The 24,592-nt window shown below is 40.9% G+C and overlaps 1 protein-coding gene across 1 annotated transcript in view; it reads left to right on the top strand.

Moving 5' to 3' along the window:
• PTPRG (protein tyrosine phosphatase receptor type G) overlaps window positions 1-24,592 on the top strand; it is a gene marked incomplete at its 5' end in the record, with an annotated part of 303,590 nt that overhangs the window by 183,411 nt on the left and 95,587 nt on the right. The window contains 2 exons of the mRNA XM_033517345.1: window positions 11,001-11,067; window positions 22,238-22,395. Coding sequence (XP_033373236.1) covers window positions 11,001-11,067; window positions 22,238-22,395 — 225 coding nt within the window. The remainder of the gene's footprint in view (window positions 1-11,000; window positions 11,068-22,237; window positions 22,396-24,592) is intronic.

Consider the following 24,592-nt stretch of genomic DNA (forward strand, 5'->3'; position numbering starts at 1 on the left):
AAGTTTTGTTTTAAATCTTGTTCAGTTGTATTTTACTTCTTCTCTCATGACTTTCCCTGAGATTTTTAGATTCTGGTAATTTTGAAGTTATACCCTGTGGAGGAGGAGGGCTTCCTGACCAGAGACAGAGCTTGAAAATGCCCTCCATAGATGGGTCATGCTCTACAGGAGCACAGGAAAGCTGTAAGAAGCCCATGGAGCAGAGGCATGAAGGCTAGAGAATCCTGAGGAGTTCTGTGGCTTTAAGACTATCACCTACTCACAATGATTGAATAGCATTCACTTTGCCACTGCTGAAATGTAGAACATCTTGAAACAAGCACACATGTCATGTTAGTTTTTGTATTTCTTTGTATTTTAAGACGAAGAAACTGCTGCCACAAACGGAATGTTTGCCAGGCTTTTAATGCACTTGTGTTCTAAGTGCTGTTTTTCTGCACAAAATTTCCCCATTTGTTCTTAACGTGAGCCATGATACTTGTTGAAATGTTTTTTTAAGGAACCGAGTGAGTTGTTGGGTCATGCTAACCAAGAGAAAAATAAACATCTTGACATATGATCCTCAGTGTTTTTGTCTAGTGTTACACCAGGTGAAACAGGGGTTGAGCTGTTCTTCTGTTGCTGAGGGAACTTGAGCAGTTTAGAAGCAGCTGAGGAAAAAAAAAAATGCAGGCCACATCCTGCCACTCTTAATTCAGTGGCTTGGAGAAGATTGAGATAGACTGCCTCATTTCTGTCACCTGCTTCTTGGAGCTCTACTGCTGTGACTGCCCAGGGACAGCCCTGTGACTGGCGCTTGGTGCACCCACTCTTCATTCCCCCTGGCAGTCCTGCAGCTGGTACCCCTGGCACCCTGTCTGCTGGCACCCAGCTTTGCCCTGGACAAACCCTCTCACCATCCTCAGCAGCCAAAGCTGCTTCTTTCTTCTGTCTCTGTGAAGAACATCTCAGGGGGTGGAAGAGCAGAGGAACTTCCTTGGAGAGGCAGGAGGTGGAGGAAAAGGTGGGAGTTGTGGAAGGATGCTCAAGGAGTATGTGGAACTTGTGGAACAAGTGAGGATGCTGTAACATTTGAGGAGACAGAAACAGCTCACTGGGTGGAAAGAGACAGCAAGGAGATGTGTGATGGAAGAGGGAGGAAAGTCAGACATGAAAGTGGAGTCAGAAGTGAGGAAACTGAAGATTAGTAGGTGCCTTCTGCCTTAGGTACTATGAGCACCAAACTGTGCAAGTTCATAGCATTTTGAAAAGCTGCCCATACCTGCAAGAGCTGTATGATGCTGAAAATTTACAAAAAGAAAAGATGGAAGAACTTGCTTGAAAGAAAATTACAAATACAAGACTGTATTGTAGTTGTCCTTTTGTGCTGGAAAGTATTAATGAAAAGCACTGGTTTAAGACTGGGTCCTTGTACTACAAAGATGCTTGGAAGCCTGAGAGCCCTCCCAGCCCATGGGTGCTGCATTAGAAATGGGAGATTTGGTGTAGCAAAAATTCCTGCTGCAGTTTTGGGAGGCCAGTTTACATCATCCTCCTTAGAAATGAGGTGAAAGGAGTGGCAAGAAAACTGTTGGAATTTGATTTTTCAAAGCATAAGATTTAAAAAAACCAAAAAAACACCATGCCCTACAGTAATTTGTTTTCACTGGATTTCTAATTTAATTGTGAACTGAGGTGTGGTTGTCATTAGGGAAGTGACTGTAACTTAATTGACATTTCTGCATCCTCTATGTTTGTGACTCATAGATGCTGGCTTGAGTCATCTGTACTGCATGGCTGGAGGGAGCCCAGGGCTGTGCTGGGAGAGAAAAAGACAGGACTTTTCTTGTAGAATGAATGAAATATGTTGGGAAGCTGAGGTGATTCCTTTTCTTTATTTTAAGGGAGAGACTGATGTGACCTCTCTCACCAAAATCCCTTGTGTTGGCTAGAAAAGAGGGGAAGGTTGGAAATCTCTGCTGCATCCTAGGCAAGCTCAGCTGGAGCAATTAAATTAAACCCCTGCAAAATGCTGGAGTTCCAGATGTCCATCTGAGCTGTTCCTTTACAGCCTTTGCATTTTGCCCAAGAAATTTTCCTGTTTAGCCATCAGACTTCATTGCTTTATTTTCATACCAAAAAAAAAAAAAACCAACAAAAAACTGGAGATATATTTTTCTTACTTGCACAATTTTGTACCAAATTCAAGCCAGGAGCAGAAGAAAATGAGAGCTAACTTCCATTTGTGGTTTCACAGTTTTGAGTTTAGCCTCTCCAAATGTGTGAAGCTGTACATCAAGGAGTGGGTGTTGTAAGATGATCTGGCTGTAGTGCTTGCTATATTTTTTCATTACACTGTTTCATTTTCCTCCCTGCTTAGGTCAAAATGGTTATTTTTACCTAAAAACTGTAAATTGAGCAAATTGCAAAAACTCTAAGAGACCCAACCCTTTTTTTTTTTTTTTTTTTTTAACTCAGAAGATGAGAACAGTTTATTCCTGATGGCAGTTTTTATAAAATAGCCTCCATCCTGATAAAATGTTACCCCCTGGTGTGTCATTTTTCCAGCTGAACTGCTTGTAGGATTGAGAGATCTTGCACACTGCTGCTTAAATAAATAGACTACATGCTCTATGAAGAAATCATATTATTTTCTCAAAGGAGAACAAGTAGGCTCAGTGCACTGAAATTGCTTTAAATAAACTTGCAGCTCCTGTAGCCCTTTTTTGCGCAGCTGCAGATGGTAAAGTCTATCAATCAAGCTTTCCCAGCTTTGAGAAGCTGCCACTGAAGCTGCCTCTCCTCTGTGTTGCAATTACATTTTTGCCTTTTACAGAACTTTGTATCTGAGATATTCTGTTGCTTTAATCAGATTGTGCTTTTGGGCTGAACATATCTTTTGTTTTTCCTTAGATATATGTGTATTAAGATATTTCAGTAATTTGTTAATTGAATGTGCTATTCACTTGCAGTAAATTAGCTGCATTTGTGCAACAACGCTTTGGGGAAATTAATTAATTTAGCAATAGAGTAAGTCAAAGTTTGGGCAAAAGAGTGCCTTACAAAAGGAAAGGAAAATACATTGTTGTTTTTACCATGCTGCTGGTTGCAAATCTTGTGGTAGTGAATGGAGGAAATGCTGTGGAGGGGGAGCTGCAGAGTCTTCCTCAGCCTGGTGCTCCAATCAGCCGCTGCCAGCAGGTTACAATGCACGATCAATGTTCTCTCTGCTAACAAAGGAACTCAGTGTGCACAAACACAGAGCACTCAGAGCTGAGTTATTAAGCAGACTTAACTCTGCCTCGGAGTTTCATGTTCTTGCTTTTTTTTTTGTTTGTTTTTTTTTTTTGAGACAGTCTCTTGTGTCAGGATGTTGCACCAACACACAGATTCTGCTCGGTGTTCTTCTGTGGTAGCCAGTGCTTTGCTCTTTTTATGACACTGGTATTTCAGCCAACCTCTGGTGTAAAAATGATTATTTATGCTCCTTGGGTTGTCAAGCATCCCTACTGGACCTAGTGAAAGGGGAAGTTGCTGATCTATAACCTACTTTGTTCCATCCTAGTCCCAGGATGTCTGCAACTAACCCAGGTGCAGGGCCAGCAGGTAAAAAGTGATGCAGGGGTTGAGTTAAAGGCTGTGAGGAGCAGTGATTGCAGACAGATTCATTGCACTCAACCAAAGATGAGGGACAGCCAGAACACCTGACCCCAAAGCCAGTTCAGTAGCTTTTAAAACCATTGTGAACTTCAAAAAGTAAAGGAGAAAGTGTAGCTTCCTTTTTGGCACTGCTAGTTAATATACCCTGCTAGTAGATATACTCCAAAGCTGTAGTGAAATGTGAAGGTAATACATCACTAGCAAGCTTTCAGTCAGAATGATGTATTATTCAAAGTGGAATTAGCTAGAAGGATCAATGCACACCCATTACTCTATTTAAAATAATCATTGGAAGACTCACTAACTTTTTTTTTCTCTTTTCTTCAAACAACATAGTAAATGAGACATTTAGGAACACCCCCTCTTCCAACATATGCATCTCTATGACTTCTGTATATTTTCATTCATAGCAGGATTATTAATACCTGAAGGCCAAAACCCAAATTTAACACAAGAGTTTGCCTTCAAATCCCTAAACCTGAAACCAGTTGCCGTAGGCAAAGACAAAATCAGCTCTAATGCACATTTTTAAAAAAAGAAATAAAAGATCATGGTAGGATCTGTGGGAAATAGTGCATGTGCCACCATAAGGTTCAGTGTCACATCTTGCCTGGGTACCCGTTATTCTTTCTGATTTTACACATGAGTAGAAAATTGAGGTTTTAAGAGGCTGTTTCCATTTCTTGTTTTTCCGTACAAATATATTCTGCAGGACACTTACTTTGGGCAGTCCATTCATTACACAGCAAATGCCTTCTGCCTCCCTGCTCACCTCTGTCAGGCTGCAGGCTTTTGGCCAGATTTGTCCTTTTGCATCAGCTCATATGGGAGATGTGCAATTATAGCTTATATGGGGGAGATGGAAGAAAATATCATCTGTGGAGGAGCAGGAATATATCATTCTTGGATCATTTAGTGCTTGTGAAGGTGAAAAACTTAGAGCACCAAATCTAGCTTATCATTATGTCTGGAGTTCTGTAGGCATTTTCTTGGCTTCATGGATAGCTCAGTGTGCTATTGTGTCAACCAGTATCCCTTCTCACCCGTCAGTTCTCCTGGAAAGCTCCAGATAAATATTTCCTACTTCATTTCAAAGCAAGGCACATGTAAACTTTTCATATCTGTTCATCCACGTTCCAGATCCGGCTGAAATCTTTCACTTCCTTTTATTCAGTAATGTTTAAGAAACTAGATATTTATCCACAATCAGATTTTACAATGTAGACTTCAAAAGGGAGAGAAGCAAGAGGTGGGACAATTGATTTAGTGCAGAGCAGAAGGGTGTGGACCACAAAGTCAGAATCCTTTCCAAGTGCTGCAGACTCATGCAGGTTAAAGCATTGTTGTTCAGATGGATTAGGAGTAGGGCCTGCCCAAGCTGATAGCTAGCCCTGAAATTATTTGGCCCCAAAGACATGGATTTAAAGAGTTTCAAAAGCAATATCCCTAGTGCTTTCCCTTTAGAGAGAAAAGAACGTTTCTTTTGATGGTGATTATCTTGGATTCTTTAAAAATCCTGTTGCTGTGATGTTAAAATACATATTGTGTGGTGCAGTGTTCACATTAATGGGATTCTTCTCATTTCTGTTTTAAACCAATCAAAATCAGGTCCCACAGAGACTGGGGACTGGCATCTGTCCAACATCACAGAGCCGATAGAAGAATAAATTGTTTAACCATGTTGATTGTCCTGAAACCCTACAGGACAATTTAATCTCTGCAACCTAGTTAATTCATAATAGTTTTCTTTTTCTTCTTAGTTGTTTGCACAGAGTGCTTGGAGCTTAGGTTTTTGGCTGGTGAGTTGTGTATCTTTACTGCAGGCTGTATGGGAGCTGAAGGCACACAGTTGGGGGAATATTACCCCTGACTTTCACTGTTGTAATTGAAAGTAGAGTTTGACACATTGGCATCTTTCTGTGTCAGCCATTGTCACTGGCTTCAGCTGCCACGGTTAAGTATGTAGTCATTCATCCTTGGCAGACACCGTCCTTTGCAGCATGAGAGGATGGTCTCTGGATGTTAATGCTCAGCACTCTGGGAGCAGCTGGCTATATCGGATTCAAGGCATGCAGATTTTCTTGGCCATTTTACTTAGCAGATGGGTAAGCCTTGATAGATTGAAGATTTAGTTTCCAAGTCAAGGGCCAAATGTTGCAGTGGGAGAGAAAAGTAAATTATATCACTATTCAGAGGGGAAAGGCTCAGGTACTGTATCACAAAATTGTTGCCATTCATTTTCCTCTGCCTTGCACAAAATGCATGTCATTTCACCTTTCAATATAGCCGACTGTGGCATTCTCCTTCACTTTGAGATGCTTTGCAATACTGTCTGTGAGCCCATTTAATGAGCTTGAAAGCAGTTGCTGCAAATTTATGACAGTTTAATGTCTAAATGCCAGATATTTTTTAAGGTGGAAATGAAAGACAAATTTTTATTTTGTATCAACCCAAGTAGGTGGGTTTTCTTCAGTTCTTTTTTCCCCACACCCTTTTCCATATGACATCTATTTAAACATATTTTAAAAGGAAAGTGTATTACTCTTGATTGTTCAAATGATTAATATTCACCTGCTTCTTACGAGGTAGCTGGTACCAGTGATCATTAGAGAGTTTTGTGGTGCTCCCTCCAGATCTCCTTGGTTGGTGGGAGGATAATCTGGATTTCAGGGAGGCTGCCTGAAGCTTTGGGCAATAGGGAGTGTGTGGTCCTTTGGACAGGGGTCTTAGAGCTAAGGTCTGATGTTGCTGTGCGGCCTCTCTCACTGCTTCAGTATGTATTTGGGGGTTTCCCTATTTTTATATGTCACTGTTTCTAAAACAAGCATGGTAAGGTCAGTATTTTTGCCTGAGATCTTTTTTTCAGCTTTATAGAACTGTTTCCAGCAGAAAGACAGGTCATGGATTACTTACATGAATTTAGCATATGGCTTTAATTGTACAGAATGTGGTATAAATTTTAACACTTTATGAGTCTGGTGAGTTTTGATAAATCAGGATCTTCAGGAGGGTCTGAGTTTGTCCTATAAAATGATCAGCTAAACAGAGAGCTTTGGCTGCTCTACAGTGAGTGATAGAGCATGAGAACAGGTTGATGTGTTTTAACTCTTGAGGACAGGCTGAGCTCAGTACAGCTGCAGCACAGGGGTGGTACCATGCCCAGTAAAGTCTATTTTCACATACTGTGTCTTGGTGGCTGGACTGGCATGGTCAGCCTGCCTCAGGTGCTCTGGTCTGTCCTCTGGTCACATTGCTTCTCTGCTCAGTCACTGTAACTGCCCTCTTTGGAGTATAAATGCTGTCCTGAGAAGGGGCTGAGCTCCCTGGCCTGTCTCCAGGGGTACAGCTGTAGAAGCAGCACTCTCAAGCACAGGGACAACACATTGTGCTGCTGAGAGGCATTAGCACTGCTGTCAGTGGAGTCCATGGCTGATCAGCCTTGTCCACTGAAGAAGGAATAATTTCTCAGTCCCTACATCAGATGCAGGAATTTTAAGTAAATCTAACCTGTCTAAAGTACAATTTCCACCATGACTTCATGTGAAGAACATATCTAGTTTATGACTGCAAAATGGGGTCACTTGTGCCTTGCCTTTTCCCATATTGCAAATATTTTTCTTGTTCATTGCATTAACATCAAGTCATTCTTTCTATTCAGAATGGCATGTGCACCAGGTATTGATGTCACCCAAAGGGTACAATAAACAAGAGATTCTGCTTCTTCGTGTCATGTTCATCCCATATTTACCCTATGCTGAGAGCTCTGTTAGCACAGGAAACTGCTTAATGATATCTCTGTGTTTGTTTTTCTATTGTGCTTAGCATGATAGTTACCTATTTATTTCTGCTGAAGAGGATTACAGGCTTTTTTCAATTATAAATGATGCACGCAAGCATTATTTAATCTGTTTACTGCAGACCTATAGAGTGTTAGTCAGTTTTGAGCAAAAAACATCTTGTACAGGAAGCAACATTTGTAGTAGTGGTACTGTGGGTATTTTAGGGCAATTTCAGGATGCTTTTCCATCTGTCTGTGAATACTCACTCTGCAGCACTGTAGGCTTGTGTTTGTGCCTGGAATTCCTGTGGCTTAAGAAATTTGTCATTCTTGATGTTTCTTCTGGTAAGGTCTTGAAGGAGTAGGGGAGAAACTCATGTCTCTTCACTCACAGGAAAAAAAAAGCTTTTCCCAGCCTAGGCAGGCGTGTGCTGGGTGAAGCCGAAGTGCCCAGACCCAGTTACAGATGTGTGATCTTTCTCTAATTCTCCAAGGTATCAGCAGAAATGTGGAATGTAATGTCAATCTGAGTAATTAGCTGCTGTTTGCCTTCAGGATATGTTCATAAGATAATAAAAAAATACATGTCTGGAACATATATAACAAAGAAAGTTAAAAACAGTTTGTAGGATATAAGCTCAAGCTTCGTGACATGGAATCATAAGGCAGGTCAGAAGGACACTTCTTATTCTGGAGATTTATTTTCTTTTTTTCTTCTGCCTTCCCCCCTTTCCTTTCTTTTAAGTATCAGCTGTTATCAGAGACAGGATTCTTGTATGGGTGAATCTCTGATCTCAACCAGCATGGTAGCTGCAGGCCAGTTAAACCAGAGATGTGCAGCAATGGGGATAGAACTTGACATTTTGGATTTCAGAAATCCGATTTCATCTGTGAACACAGGCAGAAAAAGGATACAAAGAAGTAAAAAAAAAAGAGAGATACAGAGAGAGAAAGAGATGAAATTCAAGGTGGGTTTTTTGGGTGGTTTAGGTATTTGAAGAAGAAAAAGATTTAAGGAAACTTTTGTTCTGAAGTCTGAAGCCTTCCACAAAATGAGAAAACTTTTGGTCACTTTTCTAATGATCTTGCCAAGCTCCTGAAATAGTTGTACTGAAGTGTGAGAGAAAAACGTGGGAATGTAAGGTAAGAAGGAAAGCATCTGGAAGGAAAAGAAAGCTATATCCCATGCAGGTCTTAACTGACATCTCTGCAAGTGGTACTTGTTTGAAACTGATTTTTAAAGAAACATGAGCTCCTGCTCCCCATGCCCCTGGAGAAAACAAGATTACAGATGCATGGAGCATTTGCCTTCCAGCCTCCATAGAAATGCTGTGCTTGTTGGCTTTGTGCTGTTGAACACAGCACATTTGCAGAATGTGCTATCAAAGAGGCTGCATGGCTGGATCTATACAGCCACACCACCTCAGATTAAAGGGGCGCTGCCAGGGCTCAGGTTAAGGATTGATCTACTTTGACACAAAATCCCAAAAGGAAGAGTTCTAACCTTTATGATCCTTTCTGTCTATTTGCTTTCTTCAAACTGATTGCAGCTGTCACCAGAAATAAAACCAAAGTAAACAAAATAAAACTCTTTACCACTTATGGTTAGGCAGCAATAAATAAAACATTGTTTAAGTCCAGAGCAAGATTTTCCTATGTTCTTATGTACTTAAATGCTGGTAGCATTTTAATGCTAGTTTTTTTTCAGTGGTGCCCATGGTTGGAGAAACTTGGATAAATGGAAAAGATGCAGGAATGTGTCTCAAAACAGGCTCTGTATTTTTAGTGTTTCTTTCTGATTTGTCAGATGTCAGACAGAACCTACAAAGTGGGTAATTGGGCCCACTGTCCTGTGATTATTATTTATACAGGATCTAAAGTGTACAGAGCACCCCTTTGGGCATATAAAAATTCACGCTTCAAAGAGCTTGCAGCCTTCAGGGTAATGGTGTTATGTCCAGCAACATCTGAGCTGTATATATTTCAAAGCTGCTTTTGCTGCTTTGATAATTTTATTGCATTTCTTGCCCTAGATGATCATTGCAAGTTCTGGAGTACTGTGATGAGGAGAGGATTTTCAATTTCCATTTACAGCACCAAACCATTTTGTCTCTAGAGAAGTGCATGAGAATGTGTGCTGAACACAGCAGAGTAGTTCATAGGGCAAATAAATGGAAAACAGAAAAGTGGTTTGTTGTGTTTTATCTCAATGAAGTTGGCTGAGAAGATAATGAGGTTTCTAAGATTTCTAATTAGTTATGGGGAGGAAGGACAAGATGAGAGGCGCTTGTGCTTGTGAAACTTGGGCTGTGGATTCCAATTCTCTTGTCAGGCTATTAAAATTGGTGATATTTTTACAGCACGTTTTTAGTTGTGCTGTGGTCAATGATGTCCTCCTCCTAGGAACAGCTCCAAGCTGGCTCTGCCCTTCATAGATCAGTGTGTTCCCTGCTGGGCACAAGGTCCTTTCTTGAGGTTTTCTTCTTTTGTCTCCACTCCCTTCCAAATACATTAATACACAGCCATAATGTGATTAAACTCTGTTTTTCCTCATGACATTGAGGTCATCAGCAGGCAATAAAATACAGAGCAGCTCTTTTGCATCAGATGTGTTGCCCATTAGGAGCTGTCCATCCAGAAATTACCAACACTGCTCAGAATCTGAAGCTGACCGGTGGGAAAAAAAAGGAAGAGTGTACCCCATTAATAAGATACATGGCAGTATTTATCTCCCAAAAGTAAATCAGCAAGTATCTTAAATAATGTTCCCAGAAATTGTGAGTTATTCCTACAATACCTCTGAAGAGGCAAAAGATCTTTTAAAAAATGGCATTATTGGTTGTAAGTCCTTTGGCTGTGTGCAAGTAAGTGACTGAAGTGATGGGTTTAATTTGGAAGTTGTGGAGCTCAACAGGGTTAATCCTTCCTGCTGCCTTTCCCTCCTCTCTCTGGTGCTGGATCTCACTGTTGAGGAGGACGTGGGCAATTTCTGAGTGATAGAAGGAATGTTCCAGGTTTTGGTCTGGCAGTGCAGGCAATTACACTGTCAAAAATTGATGTTTTTTTCCTAGATCCTCTCACAGAGCTTTTTAGCCTTTCATTTGTCCAAGTGACATTAAATTAAATAAATTTAAAAATATGAATAGCAAGGAGATGCCAAGGCCCAACTCCATTAGGGTTGAAAGGGGTCCAGTTTCACTGACTGCAGTGTCAGCACCAGATTTATGGTTGTGTTGGTAAGGAATTAACTGGTCTGAGATGACTTCTGTTTATCACAGCAGTTCTCTATGAAAACAGGAGTAGATGGAGAAAAATCAGCTCTGTGTTTTTAGGCTTTGCAGGGCTGATAATGTGGTTAACGTTTCAAAGAATGCAGAGGACGTTTATTTTAATTTAACCTTCCTCATTTTATTTTGGTGCACCATGTACCTTTGGCATTTGGTGAAGATCCATTGTAAATATGAGAACTAAGCAGCTGGTTAGGTAACATCTTTTGGTTTTTTTTTTTCTCGTTAGATTAAACTGAAACTGTTCTGCCTAATGCCAGAGTAGATGTAACCAATCCTGTATCCTTTGCATGTAGGTCAGTCAGAGGGACAATTCAGCACTGGATCCCATTATCCATGGGTTGAAGGGCGTTGTACATCATGGTAAGTAGCTGCTTAAACTTTGTACTTGTTGGGAAGGGGAGAGGGGCAGGAATATTGTCCTTGAGGGATCAGGTCACCCCTGGAAGGACACAGTGAGCCCACACATTGCTCATTCACTGCTGTTTAAGGGCATCACAGCCATTATTTGATTGGTAAAGATCAGAGTCATTTGTTACCCGAGAATGGTTTGGGGTGAACAGTAAACAATTTGTTTCTTTTCAGTCAGTGCTCCAGAATGCATAAGTTATCAATCACAACCTGCTGCAATCTATCATTCATATTAGAACTTCGAAGGCAGCCTGGATACTTCACTCTGTTATTTATCTTCTGTTTGCTCTAAAAATACACCTCTTCTGAAGTTTCTATTTGTTAATAAATTATTTGTCTTTCAAATTTAGGGAACTGATAATGAAACAGAAAATTAACTATCTATGAAAATTAATTAAACTTTTCAGCAGATGAACATCTTTCTAATGCTGGCATAAATACGATCATTCAGCTGTTCTGATGCATATACCTATTATCCTTGAACTTATAGCAGGTACTAAAATAAATATTAATATATTTTATACTTTTATAACCAATTTTTTACCTGGGAATTTTCCTGAATCCTTACCACAGGTAATGCATCATCAGCAATGACATCAAGATGCTTCGGTTCCCAAAGTACTCTTGTCAGGTTTTAAAATAATGATTTGTAAAGTTTTAATAATCTCATTGTAATTCAAAAGGCATCTGCTGGAATGGTGCTCAGTAAAATAATAAATCTCTGTTACATCTATAGTGCTGTGATAAAACATCTTTGCACCTTTTCTGAGGATTGTCTTTAGACATTAGCTAGTGCTGTAGAGCTTAACAGACACTTTTTTTCTCTTGACTGCAAACCTAAAACTAGTTGACAGTGTTAGATTAAAACAAATAGGAGTTTGGATTAATTGTTCTCCTTTCAGAATCATTTAACTTTGCAACTGGGAAAGCCAATAAATCCAAACGCAGTGAAAAACGGGTTAAATGATAACATGCCATAAAGTCCTTCATTTAGAGAATTTTCCTTAGGTTTTGCTGCTTATAGATTGCAGTGTTCTGCCGTGAAATAAAAACAACACACTGAGCTGAAAAACTGGTGTGGTTTTCCACAAAAATAGAAGTTGTTACCTCGCTGCTGCTGGATAACAAAACAGGCCAGCAAAAGCAAAACTGGGATGCGTTAGGCTGCAAGGTTTTTTTCAATGTCTGCGTAATTGGACGCTGCAGTCAAGCTGCCATTTAACTGGACTGGGATCTCTTTAGTTTTGTTCCTTACCTGCTTTCAATTCCAAGACTCACAACCCCCTGCAAGCACACAGTGTTTTAGCCACCTCATCAGGTTTTTCTGCTCCCTGTCTTGCTTCTCACAGACAGAACAGCCACTCATGGCATACCACACATCTCCTAAGAGGATTATTCCTTTCCCAAAATTAATTGTTTGGGTAGGATGTGACTCTGTCCTGAGGCTGTGATTCCCTGACCCCATAATGATCAAGTCCATCTCTGTGCTGTCTTACCCACAGCAGAATCAGGGTGGATAAAAGGCGTTTATTTTTGTTTTGCACACAATGCACTGAAGTCTGCTAGTGTTTCAAGTAAAGGAAATCACTTGATATATTTCAATAGCTTGTTTCCTTTTCAAAACATTAAGGAAGAAAAAGAGGAAAATCATGCTTTCCTTCCTGTTTCAAAGGCCCTGATTAAAGGCCTTTTCTAAGGCTCTTTTGGTGGTCAGAGTAAAGGAATTTCCTCCTGCAAGGCAGTTGTTGAAAGAGATCATTCTCTTTAACTTAAATATTGATAGAATGCTTCAGTAAAGAATTCTCATATCATATCTCTCTTTTAATGTAATTATAGAAAATAATAGTAAAGATGTGAGGGTTTTCTTCCAGATTCTCACATTTTTTTCTTGATGTGATTTGTTTACATCTTACATGAGCACAGTTTTATGAATTTATCTGAAAAGCTTCTTCCTGTCTTCCATTTGTCTGCATTCAACTGGGACCCTAAGGCAACATGGACTTTTTTGGCTGAAATACAGTGGAAAACTCTTGTGGCTTTTGAATAGAGTGGTTGGATCAAGCAGGAATCCAACAAAAGAAGGCAAAATTAAAACCTTAAGTTTCTTTGCATTTTTTAACATTTCCATTACCACGTTGGTTTTAGGTGGCTGTCACAATACAGAGACACACATGCATATAATGTAAAAATTAAGAATACATACAGACATGGAGGTTTTCTTGTCCCTCTCCCTCCATCTGGCAGAGCATGTTTCCTGGGTTCTGCTGATCAGTCTCACTCCTTCCTCTCACTCATTCAGTTTTCAGCATGGGAATGGCACACCCACACAAACCCTCATCATCCTCTTTTTGTCATTTACTAGAATTTTTGTCATTTACTGTATGCAGCACACTGTACAGGGCTCCCACCCTGGCCTGTCCCCATAGTGGTGACACATTCAGGTGGATAGAGCAATGGTACTCATGAATGACGAGATGGAGTTTTTTAAAATTTTTTGTATCCTTTTTCTTTTTTTCTGGGAAGTTCTTGTATTCCTCCACTGCCCTTCCAGGGGTATGCAAACATTTCCAAAGTCAGATGTACTTTCTGTAGAAGCGAAAGCAATTTTTGCTTGATATTTCATCAGGGATTTGAATTACTTACTAATTTGATGGAACATAAATAATTGTGCCCTTCACAGTGTCACCAGCTTAGTAACAATGATAGGGAAAACATACACATAAAAATCAATACAGGCTTAGTTGCTACTTAGTTGATTTTGTTTCCTCATCTCCAGGCATAATTTTGTAGAATCTTAATGGCCACATTAAACTTAATTTTATGTGAGCATCCATATAAAGTTTCTTAGCTGGAAACCATGGTGTACCAAACTGCCAAATGATGTCTAGAGCTACGATAATGCTTTGGGGTTTGCCCCGTGTTCTTCCTGCTGAACAGGATGTTCCCACACCTCTCCCCAGCTCCTGCATCTGCCCTCGAAGAGCAGCACAGGAACGCCGAGGAGGCTCTTGCAGGAGCTGTCAAATGCTCGTCGCTGATTTTAGAATTGCTTTTGGTTTTGTGCTCTGCCAGGGATTTCTCACACCTCCTGCTAGCCAGGTGCCCGCTCTTCTCACTCCTTCTTTCCCTGCCACAGGGCACGTGGAGAGCGTGTCTGCCACAGAGCCCAGCCAGGACTGACAGCTGGGAGTGGGCAGCCCTCCCTGGAGAAGGGATGGGGTACAAGCAGGTGGGATTTGGATTTTCTGATGCTGACTTGCCAGGTCTTTCAGCTCTGATTGCTGGGGGTCTTTTTTAGCTCCTCTACAAATGCTCTTCTCATCAGGAAAACTGGTGGGAAGGGTTTTCAGCAATGCTGGTGCTGGCGGGACAGATGATGCATGTTGCTCACTGAAGTTGGATCACAAGTAAAAAAGTCACTGGTGCCTGGCTGTGATTGCACCACACATGGGGCAGTCTGGGTGCTGCACATCTGACTCTTCTGCCTGTTTTGCTGCCAGTGTGTTCAGCTGGGTGCCCTGCCTGAGCCCCTCTCTGCTCCTCATCCTTCTTGGTGATGCTGAGGATCACAGGGCAGGAAGGAGCTGCTCTTGTGCAAGGGCTGAGGAGGCTGGTGAGGCCTCAGAGAGAATGATTGTGCCCTTGTGGGAATAGGGGACTGTGAAATACCAGGTTGTGTGTTACACAGTTGATTTGCATTAAAATGGCTATGAAAGCTTTTGCCTGCTACACGTTCCAGCAAGGTCTCAGAGGAGCACCTGGCAGGATGGAGCTATTGCACACAAACAGTGCTTTCCCACCTTTGCTGTTGTCAGTTTGCCCTTTTTGGTACTGTTTTATACATAAGCCTCTTAGAGAAGCCTTTTCCTTGTTTTTACCAGCTGCCTGGAAGGCATTAAAATGAGTCTTCTTCCCTGATGTCAGTCCTGGGGTGGCACCCAGTGCTGTGTGATATTCACCTTTTCCCAGCCTGGCATGGGTGCTCTGCACAGGACCACGGTCCTATTTTACTGTACAGATAAAGTGTTCCCAGAAGGGACAGCAGCACACACTACCCCAGGCCCATGGAAAAGATTTCAGGGTGATGGAAACCATGTTTTCATCACTTTGTCCTGTTCTCTGTGACTGTCATCAAGAATATACACTGATCAGCAGAAAATTATTATTAGAGCACAATAAATTACCACAGCAGAAAAGGCTCAATGTCACAAAAATGGGGCTCTTATTCCCTTCCTTGTCAAAAGTGAGCTCTGAAAATCAAAGTGCTACCAGATCAAAAGCTTAGGTACAAAGTGAATCAATGGCATCTGTTGCTTGTTTGTGAACATGAGGTGGGGTGAAGGGAGGAGAGGAACTTTTATTTAAAAGGGAGGTTGGAAAAAAGTCTTAAAAAGCTGTAACTGGAACCCAGCATGGAGCAGAGTGTAGTCTTGGATCTCCCTTGAGATGGGCCAGAAGTGGTCAGGCAAGTGATTACTGATATTTCTGGTCTTGCTGGGAAGAACTTACCAAAATACAGTGGAAACAACTGTTTTAATAATGAAAAGGGATAGAGAAAAAATATGTTGCACATCTCTCCAGTTGTCGTAGGTGAAAAATCAGTGAATAACCTGTTAGAATAATTCAGCACTAAAAAAGAAGCAATCTAGATGGTGTTAGTTACCCTGTGGATCTATCACACCAGAAGGCATAATAACAAGAAAACACCATTAGCACCATGACACATTTTTTCTTTTGTTTTGAACTTCAACCATAACACCGCCTGACAAGCTGTTTGCCTTCTACACCAAATATCATGGGGTTGTAGAGAAGAAGGGTGGGGGAGAGGGGCGAAGGTGAGATGTGATACTGTGGGACCTCATCTTTGAAAGTAAAACTTTGAAGAAAGCAGCAGCTCGATTTGGAACAAGGAAGGGCCATCAAAGGGAGAGCAGCACCATACGTTAAGCTGAGAAGGAAACGTGGAGGAGCATTTCTTTCTCCTCAGGGATGAGCTGGATATATTCTTTTTGTTTTCTGATCTGTTCTTGTGTTCACAGTCAGAGTAGCCCTGTGAAAGAGGCCAGGACATGATTGCTGTGGAGCAAAGGAGAGGAGGAGGGAAGTGGGAAATGAAGATGAGAGTAGAGGTGATAAGTTCACACCTTTATATAGGGCAGCTCTGTGCATAGCTGCAGGGGTCTGTATCATTTAAAGGAATAAATGGTGGAAGTGTTGGAAATCTCTGGTTCTTCACCTGTCTGCTCTGCAGAAAGCAGTGCTGGTCACGGCTGAGTAGAGACCAGCAAGCTGACAGGGAATTAATAGATTGCACAGAAAAGCTAATTCAAACAAAAAAGATTACACTTGTGAAAGTTAAGAATTAAAGCGGATGCTGAATGTGAACAGATCTGCAGGGAGGAGGAGTTGGGTGCTGTGCTGGTGGGTTTTGGGGATGTTTGCTGAGAAATGAGGGGTAGAGAAGTCTGAGAACATGTGGTTTTGTTCTGGCTCTGCTGGAGGAGATGTGAACAATCCATGCTCCTCTGGGCACTTCAGCTTCACTTTAGCCTGTGCCAGGGCCCAGCTTTTTCCAGGGATCTTCCTCTCCTCTGAACTTTGTCATAGTCTCTTTGTCCTCCTATTGCTGGTGCTTATTCTGCATTTTTTAGTTTCCTTGCCTGTCCAGCCTCATTACCTCTGCCTCAGGTTAGGTTTTCTGAAACCTGGAGGAGTCTTATCCCAGTCTAGAATGCAAACAGCAGCTGCTCTGTATCAGCACTGCTTAAGCATGAAAGGTTCAGAATAACATTTTCCTTCTTTAAAGAGTTAAGACCTTTTGTCTGCAGCTAAACCTTTTCCTCCTAAGCCGTCTTAAGAAAGGGAGTGGAAAAAATTAAGCCTGAGACCAACACGTGGCATGGGAATGGTTTTTTTGTGAGTAAGAGACTTGCCTTTTTTATTCCTTCCTCCTGGTTTTTTGTACCTCACACTGGTTGTCTCAGATTAAATTAGTCTGCAGGACTGTTATTATCTCACTCCCCTCCTCTCTGCCATGCTGTGCTTTCTGTGTCCTTACAACTCCTTACATTGCTCAGCAGAGGCTCTTTAAAAAAAAAATCCCTAAATAAAAGTGAGAAAAATAATTGCACAATAAATGACAAGAATTACCCTGAGTACAGAGGACTGTCAGATACTGCTCTTCCTGCAGGATTTACACGGCAAGCACTCATCTGATGATTCTTTCAGTTAAAGTAATATATAACATTTGTAATCTCATCTTTAAAATCACCCCCATGAGTCTGGTCCTTGGCTGTGCTTTGCTGCCTGCTTTATTTTATCTGGGAACTTCTGGCTCAGTGGGTGTGCAACATGATGTCCTTTTGATTATTTTTGTGTGTTTGCTTTTTAAGAGTTTGAATGCAGAAGCTTTAGAATATCTTGGCTCATTGTGAAAATGAAATTGGCAATAACATTGTTTAACAAATTTGGGAGACTTTCAAAGCTCTTCATATTGGTATTGCACATTTCAGTTATTCAAAGTGTAGCTGGGTACCTATCAGGCACTGCACATACGTTAATTTTGGAGATAAGCTCATTTTAAGATATTGTTTTCAATGCAGCCAAGTTCCTGTTTTCTTACAGAAAATCATGATGAAAGTCCCAAAGCATTTTGTGAGATATAAATGGACTTGGCATATAGTTATTTTCTTGTGATGTCCAATCCAAGTTCCTGTTAGATTTAAAAGAGTTTTGATCACAGATAGTTGTGTGCTGTTTACCTGTATATCTCAAGAAGCCTCTTACTCTAGTGATTTGGTTAAAATTCAGGTCTATCTTTATCCAGTGGTTTACAGACTGTATTTTAGCAAGTTAGTCCTTGAAGGCAAAATGTTCAACTGATGGCTCTTTCAATATAATATTTGTTGGCACCAGTTTGTGAAAACTGCAGTAATTAATGGAGATCCACTTCTGGTATCTGGTTTAAGATATGATTTTTTATTTCTGCTCAGTATTATGCACAATTTAGTATTAGTTCAGACCTAGTGGTGATGACTTGACAAAGAGTGTAATTAGGTCAGGCTTTTAAAGCATGTCTGCAGTTGCTCTGCCTTTGAGTCAGGTTGTACAGAAAAGGGCCCTTTGTCCCATGCAAAATGCTGGGGAGATTTCTCAGCCCAAACAAAGAATATGCTGGGTGTGACTTTTCACGTTGCTGTTGTGAGAGACAGACATAGAGGCAGATGTGAATGTTGTATCAGAAGGTCAAATATGTTACCAGCTGGCTCAGTTAATTGTTTTTTGTGAATGTTAGAGTTGAAATACAATATTGTCCTTTCACACTGTGGAACACTTAGTGTTTTAAATGCCACATTCATTGTCTTAATGGTCAGCAATGAATCTGTGGTGTTTTGCTATTTTTACCTTTGAGGTACATGTTTTTTCTGAGCATTGGTGATGTAAACAAAGCATTGCTGTTTGTTACCTGTTGATAAAACTGCATTAGTGGGGCGATGTTTTGGATACTGCTCTTTGCTGCATCACCTGGGAGCACTGGTGGCAGCAGCAGGTTATTGTTCTTTCCCAGGGGGATGCTCTGTGCTTTGTGGGTCTGTCTTCAGAATCAGGATCTCTGGGGCTCTGCTTTCCTGGTTGTTTATATTTCTATTTGGGCATTCAGGTGCTGAGATGGGAGGAGGACAAGGAGCAGCAGAAGAGGGCATCGCAGGGCTCTGGTTTATGTGTGAGAGTGAGCAGGGGGCTCATGGGTCAGTTTTGCAGCATTGATTGCAGTGATTCACGGGTATTTACAGGTGAACACATTTGCTTTGCTGTCTTTTATTGCTTCTGTCTGCCAGTTATTTCCTAGTACCTGTCACAAATGCTGTCTCATCAATCATGTAGTTTCCAGCCTTTTCCGCTTTGTTCCTCCTAGAAACTCCTCACTCCACTCAGTCTGTTCCCAGCCTCCTGGACACAGTTCATGCCCATCCCAGGCACTGTAAATGGGAAACAGGACCTGGTAATAAAAGACAGTGAAGAACAGTTTGTTACTCTTTCCAACCTTGCTCTTTTTCATTTAGGAGAAACTATACTTGCACGTGCACCTGCATGTGTGTATATATGTATATATAAAAAATATTTCTATGATAATCAGTGAATGCTCTTGCTTAGCCTGGAAATTATTCTCATTACCAGTTTTACCAACAACAATGACTGACTTAATGTTGAAATCTTTAAAATTGTATGACTTCAAAATGCCATTTTCAAAACTGTCTCAAGCTCTTAGGAACTTTAATTTCATGGCATTTACTATTTCAATATGCTCTTGAAGGATATGACAGGCAGGCACTGGAGTTTCAAAGTCCCTTTTTCTTTAAGCTTCATGTGAAGATCTTTGTGACTCCAACTTCTGAAACTCTACACCATGCATCTAGATGGCAAGCGATACAAAAGAATATGTTTTCAAAACGGTTACATTATTAAAGCATAATCAATTGATTATCATCTATTTTAGTAGTCACTTTAATCCAATTATATGTATTTTTTTAATTTTAATCTTTGGCATTCATTAATGAAAACTTAGAGCGTTGCTTGTAGCCATGAAAAATTAGATCGAGTACACCCTGCCCTACTTAAACTGTTTATTAGCAAAGCTACTTTTTCCTTGAGAAATACTCTTTTTCACAGCTGACTATGACTTCCCAAGTGCTTAGGAAAAAACCCTCCCTAATTGATAACCAAAAATTAATCACAGTCGGATACTTCAAGTTTGCATTCAAATAAGGTATTTCTCTGTCTAAATAAGCTTCCTTTACTTGATTATTCATATTGTAGTTCAAAATGTTTAAAAATGAAAGACAGAGTTGGATGAAATGTAGACTACTTAATACAGTGTGTATTTAATATAAAAGTTATGCATTATTCATTTTTGCAATTTGAATAACTTTGAATTTAGCATCCCTGTTCTTCATCTTTTCCTTTGATGAACAATTAATTATTAAAATATAATATTGTCAGCATATGGCACAAAAATCCTTGAAAGTGTAAAATGAGCTTCCTTCTTCTGCCATCCTTTGATAAAGGGATACCGTATTTGTGTTTTTGCACAGAGCCCTTATCCAGCATCTGAAGTGATTCCATCCTCGCAATTAAAAGGTTACAAAAGTTAGAAATAGTTAAATTGTTAATTTTAACTGCAACATTTCTCCTTAAATTCCAAAGGCAAGCCCTTTTCACGATGTGTCAATGCCTCCCAGCTCTTCCATGTGCAGTCAGTGGCTGTTAAGGCAGATGTTGGTGTATTCAAACACTCTTTGGGATTCATCGTGGCCCACTGTGTGCTGAGTGCTGATAGACAGCTCTGAAATAGAAATCCAGCATCAAGATTTGTGTACTGCTTTTGGAAAGCAAGTCCTGTGACTGAGTTTCTAGTTTTTCTAACCAGGTTTTTCTGCATAAAAATGAGCCAATCAAATTAAATGTGACCTTTTGAAGTGATTATGACTTCTTGATTAGAATCTCTTTGAACTTTGGCCAATCACATATATTTTAGTATTTATTATTTAAGCATACCTTTTCTCACAGAGGTATGCTATGATGAGGAAAAAATGTGGATTATTATTTGTTTATTTCCTTTTTGGAGATGCAGATGTGATCAAAATCTACTTGGATTAAACGGAAAGGAGTTGTTCACCGAGAGGTTGCAGTATTGCCTTGACTTCAATAGAATTACTCATATTTTGGAATGCAAAAATCTATGAAAACATCACAGACCTGTTGATTCTGTGCAGAAAATAGGAGATACCTGAAGTATATGTATCATTGGCATCGTGCAGCAGCAGTGGAGTTAAAAAAATCCCCTGATTATCAGACTGCTGCTAAGAGGTTTAGGCAACTCCTGATTTGATCAAGACTTCTAGAAGACTGTGGGATGCTGTGGAAGTGAATTCTGCAGACTTCATCCTATTTGGAAGATGTGTGTGTCAATCACCAGCCCACCTGCTTCTCCCTTCTGTTGGGGCGGGGAGGGGGTGGCAGTCGGTTTGCTGAGCAGCTCTGGTGAGACAGAAAAAAGAGTTCCCTCTGCCCAAGTGTGGACTCCTGTTTGAGGCATGCAGGATATTGAAAGTAAGGAATAGAGATGTTTGGGAGAGCCCTGCATGTCAGCCTGCCCAAGGCAGTGTGCACCTTTGCACAGGCTGAGAGGGCACTTCAGCCTCTGAGTCAACATGAATTGCAGAGGATAAAGGCTCAGGGATGGAAGGGAAATTACCTTGCCTGCAGCTGCTCCCTCCTTTTGTTTATTTATTTTTCTTCACGGTGTTAAACATTACCAGCTTGTCACTGTTATTTGCAGGTGAATACTTCCAGTGCTTAGGTCTGCATTTCAGGCTGTCCAAGGAGATTCTCAGAGAAAAAAGGGTTTGTCCCCAGCCTGTTGGACCCTGGGAAGGACTTTCTTGGATCTGGGAGAAGGAGCAGCAGTCTTACCTGTGAAATCTATTTGTGGTGAAGTGCTGGCTGTGTCTGGCACCACCCTGGCACTGTTTGGATGTTGCTTTGATCACCACGTTGAGCTTCAGCAGTGTCCTGTGTCCCTCTCCTCAGCCCTGCTGCCTGGCAGCTCCCAGAGAAGTTTGGCTGAGCAGCATGGCTCTGCCTCCTCCATCTCAGCAATCCACTGAGGGTTTCACTCTGCTCCTGCATCCCTTTCTGCCTCTGGCAGTGATGGGACAGATGCACTGCCGATGTCCCTTGGTCAGGCAGCAGCAAACAGGAGCTCTGTCCCACTGGGTTCTGTCTTGCTGCCATCAAGCTGGAGAGCCATGTACTGAGTGCTGGAACCATGGACTACAGCCTTATTTCTGTGCTGACATAAACCAGTGGGGTAGCAAGTGCATTTCACACCTGCACTTGTTCAGATTAGGAGGGTGTGTGTTTGGGATGGGGCTCACTAGCATTTTGGCTGCTCTTTTAATAAACCACACGTCAGCTCTTACAGAGGGCTTCCATTTTTCATTACATATATGATAAAATATGTTGTTGCCATTACACCTTGTTAGGCTGCCTAGCAATGTGATGTCTGTTTTAAAGACACATTAAAAAAAAGTGTAATCCTGCTTGTCAATCTTCCCTGCAGAGAAGGAGACCTTTCTGGATCCCTTTGTGCTGAGGGAACTTCTGCCAACATCTCTGGGGAGCTACTACCGCTACACAGGTTCCCTGACTACTCCTCCCTGCAGCGAGATCGTGGAGTGGATCGTTTTTCGGAAGCCTGTGCCCATTTCTTATCATCAGGTGTGTTTGTTTTGTCAGTGAGGCCCATCTCTTAATTTGCTCTCTTAAGACAGTGTTTTCAAAACCTGCTGGTTTAATTTGGAGAACACAAATATTTCTGTTGACAAAAAAGGAAGTGTCGGTGATTTTTTTTTATTCTCTTAATATTGTTTCTGAACAGGAGCCATCAGTCTTGAGAAGACAGTACAACATGAAACCCAGCTTCCTTTCAGTGATTTATTTCATATTGTTTTTGTTAAGATTAAATTAAGCTATGGTGTAAATAGTTACATAGAGTTCCCTTTTATTCTTTTTAATTGAAACTTTCTTTTCAAAGTAAAGTGAGTGATTTCAGTTCTGCTCAGATTTAGTAATTTGAACTAATTACATTAGAAAAGACATCTTTCCATTAATTCTCCATGCTTAACTGTTTTTATAACAAAGTAAAGCTACCATTATGTGCTCAGTGAGCTGGTGCACAAATCTTTAAAATTAGCATATAGCAGCTTTTAATGCAAATAGACACAGTGTCTGGAGTTTGAAGAATTATCCTGATAAAGCAATGTCTAGATGAAGTCAAGTGTTTGCCAGTTCAATGTATTTTGACATTGTAAGACTGTGGTATTTAGAAAGACAACCTGCTGGACTTAGTCTTGCCTCTTATTCATCTGTCATAAGCTACTGAAAACAAACTTACTACATTACTAATTCTGTAAAGTGCACGTGAACAGTTCACTGGGTGATCCTGACTGACAGATGTTGTGCTCAAAGGTTTCAGAAGTATGGAAGGCACTTGCCATACCCCTGCTCCAGGCTTTTTTTCCTGTTTTCTAGATCTCATTGCTTCTCCTATAGATTCTTTCATCTTTTTTTGACAGTCTGTGTTCAAAATCAGTTGCAGTGCTTCAGCTGAGGCCCTCCAGAGGCTGAGGGACATGTCAGGATTCATGTCTCCAGCCACCCATCCTGGTGTTATTTTGCCTTTCACAAAAGTGTGATGGTACTGTCCGTGTTCAGCTCCTGGTCAGCAGGAACCTTTTGCTGGAGGCTTTCCCTGAGCTCTGTGGCAGTGCTGAGCACACTGTTCCCCCAGGCAGCCCCCGGTTCTGGCTGGAGCCTGTGACTCCGCACATGGTCCCTTTTGAATCAGACCCCTTGTTTTGTTCAGGCTATTTCTCTGATTGTCAAGATCATTTGGAATTCTGTCCTTGCCTGCAGGATACTTGCAATCCCTTGTAGCTTTTCACTACATCAATAAGTTTACTGTTTATTATTTGGTGGCTGCAAGGCCTGGCCCATGCTCAGTTTTATACCCTGTGTGCACATCAGGTGGGTCACAACTTCTTTTTTCTTTTTTAACAAATGCAAATCAAATGGTAAATATCAATTTTGGCTGTTGGTATAAAGGTACTTTATCCTGCATAGCTCCTTTCCTGTGCTGCACAGAAATAACTCTTCCAAATCAAGCCTTTTAAAATTTGGCATTGTGCATGTGTATGTGGTTGAAGGGCTGGGAATTCTGTGTGTAGACAGACTTTCATTGATACTACAACACATGTGGAATAAATAATAGTATTCCTCCCTCCTCAGTAGCCCTAGATGTGTGTGTTTCAAGAGCCTGCCACCCTGCCACTGCTATGATTATTATTTGTTCCTCTAACAGAAACAGTGTAACATAATCCATTGCCATAGTTTAACCTTCTTTGTCACAAACCCCATGAAGCAGCCTGTAATCCCAGGGGATGACAGTGATATTGCTTAAGCTTTGTTGCTGTTCCAATTAAATTCTTGCTTTTGAGCAAAATACCTTGCTGGAAAAGGGACAGTAGTGAAGTGGTCCATTTGTGGAGGCTTCTCTATTTTATTCACAGTCCTCCATCATCATCATCTTCCCCGATAATTAGACAACAAACCAGGACAAGCTGTGTCACCCTGCGGATGCATTGTAAAGCTAAGTGCATTCAATGACCCAAAGCATGGCATTATCTCTCGTAATGCATACCTCAGAGCAGCTCATTGTGCTTATAACAGTTTCAGGATTTCTAATTGCCATTTGTATATCCAGCCCTTAGAAAACTACACATCAGGTTTTAATGGTTTGTAATTGCATGACTCAGAGCTTTAGACCAGGTTTCCCTGTATCTACAGTAGTCTTACAAGAGCTTTTAATTTCTTCTTCTGAACAGGAGCTCTTGTACTCCTTGAAGAGCATGAATGT

Source organism: Parus major, chromosome 12, assembly GCF_001522545.3.
Source record: "Parus major isolate Abel chromosome 12, Parus_major1.1, whole genome shotgun sequence".
Lineage (NCBI taxonomy): Eukaryota > Metazoa > Chordata > Aves > Passeriformes > Paridae > Parus > Parus major.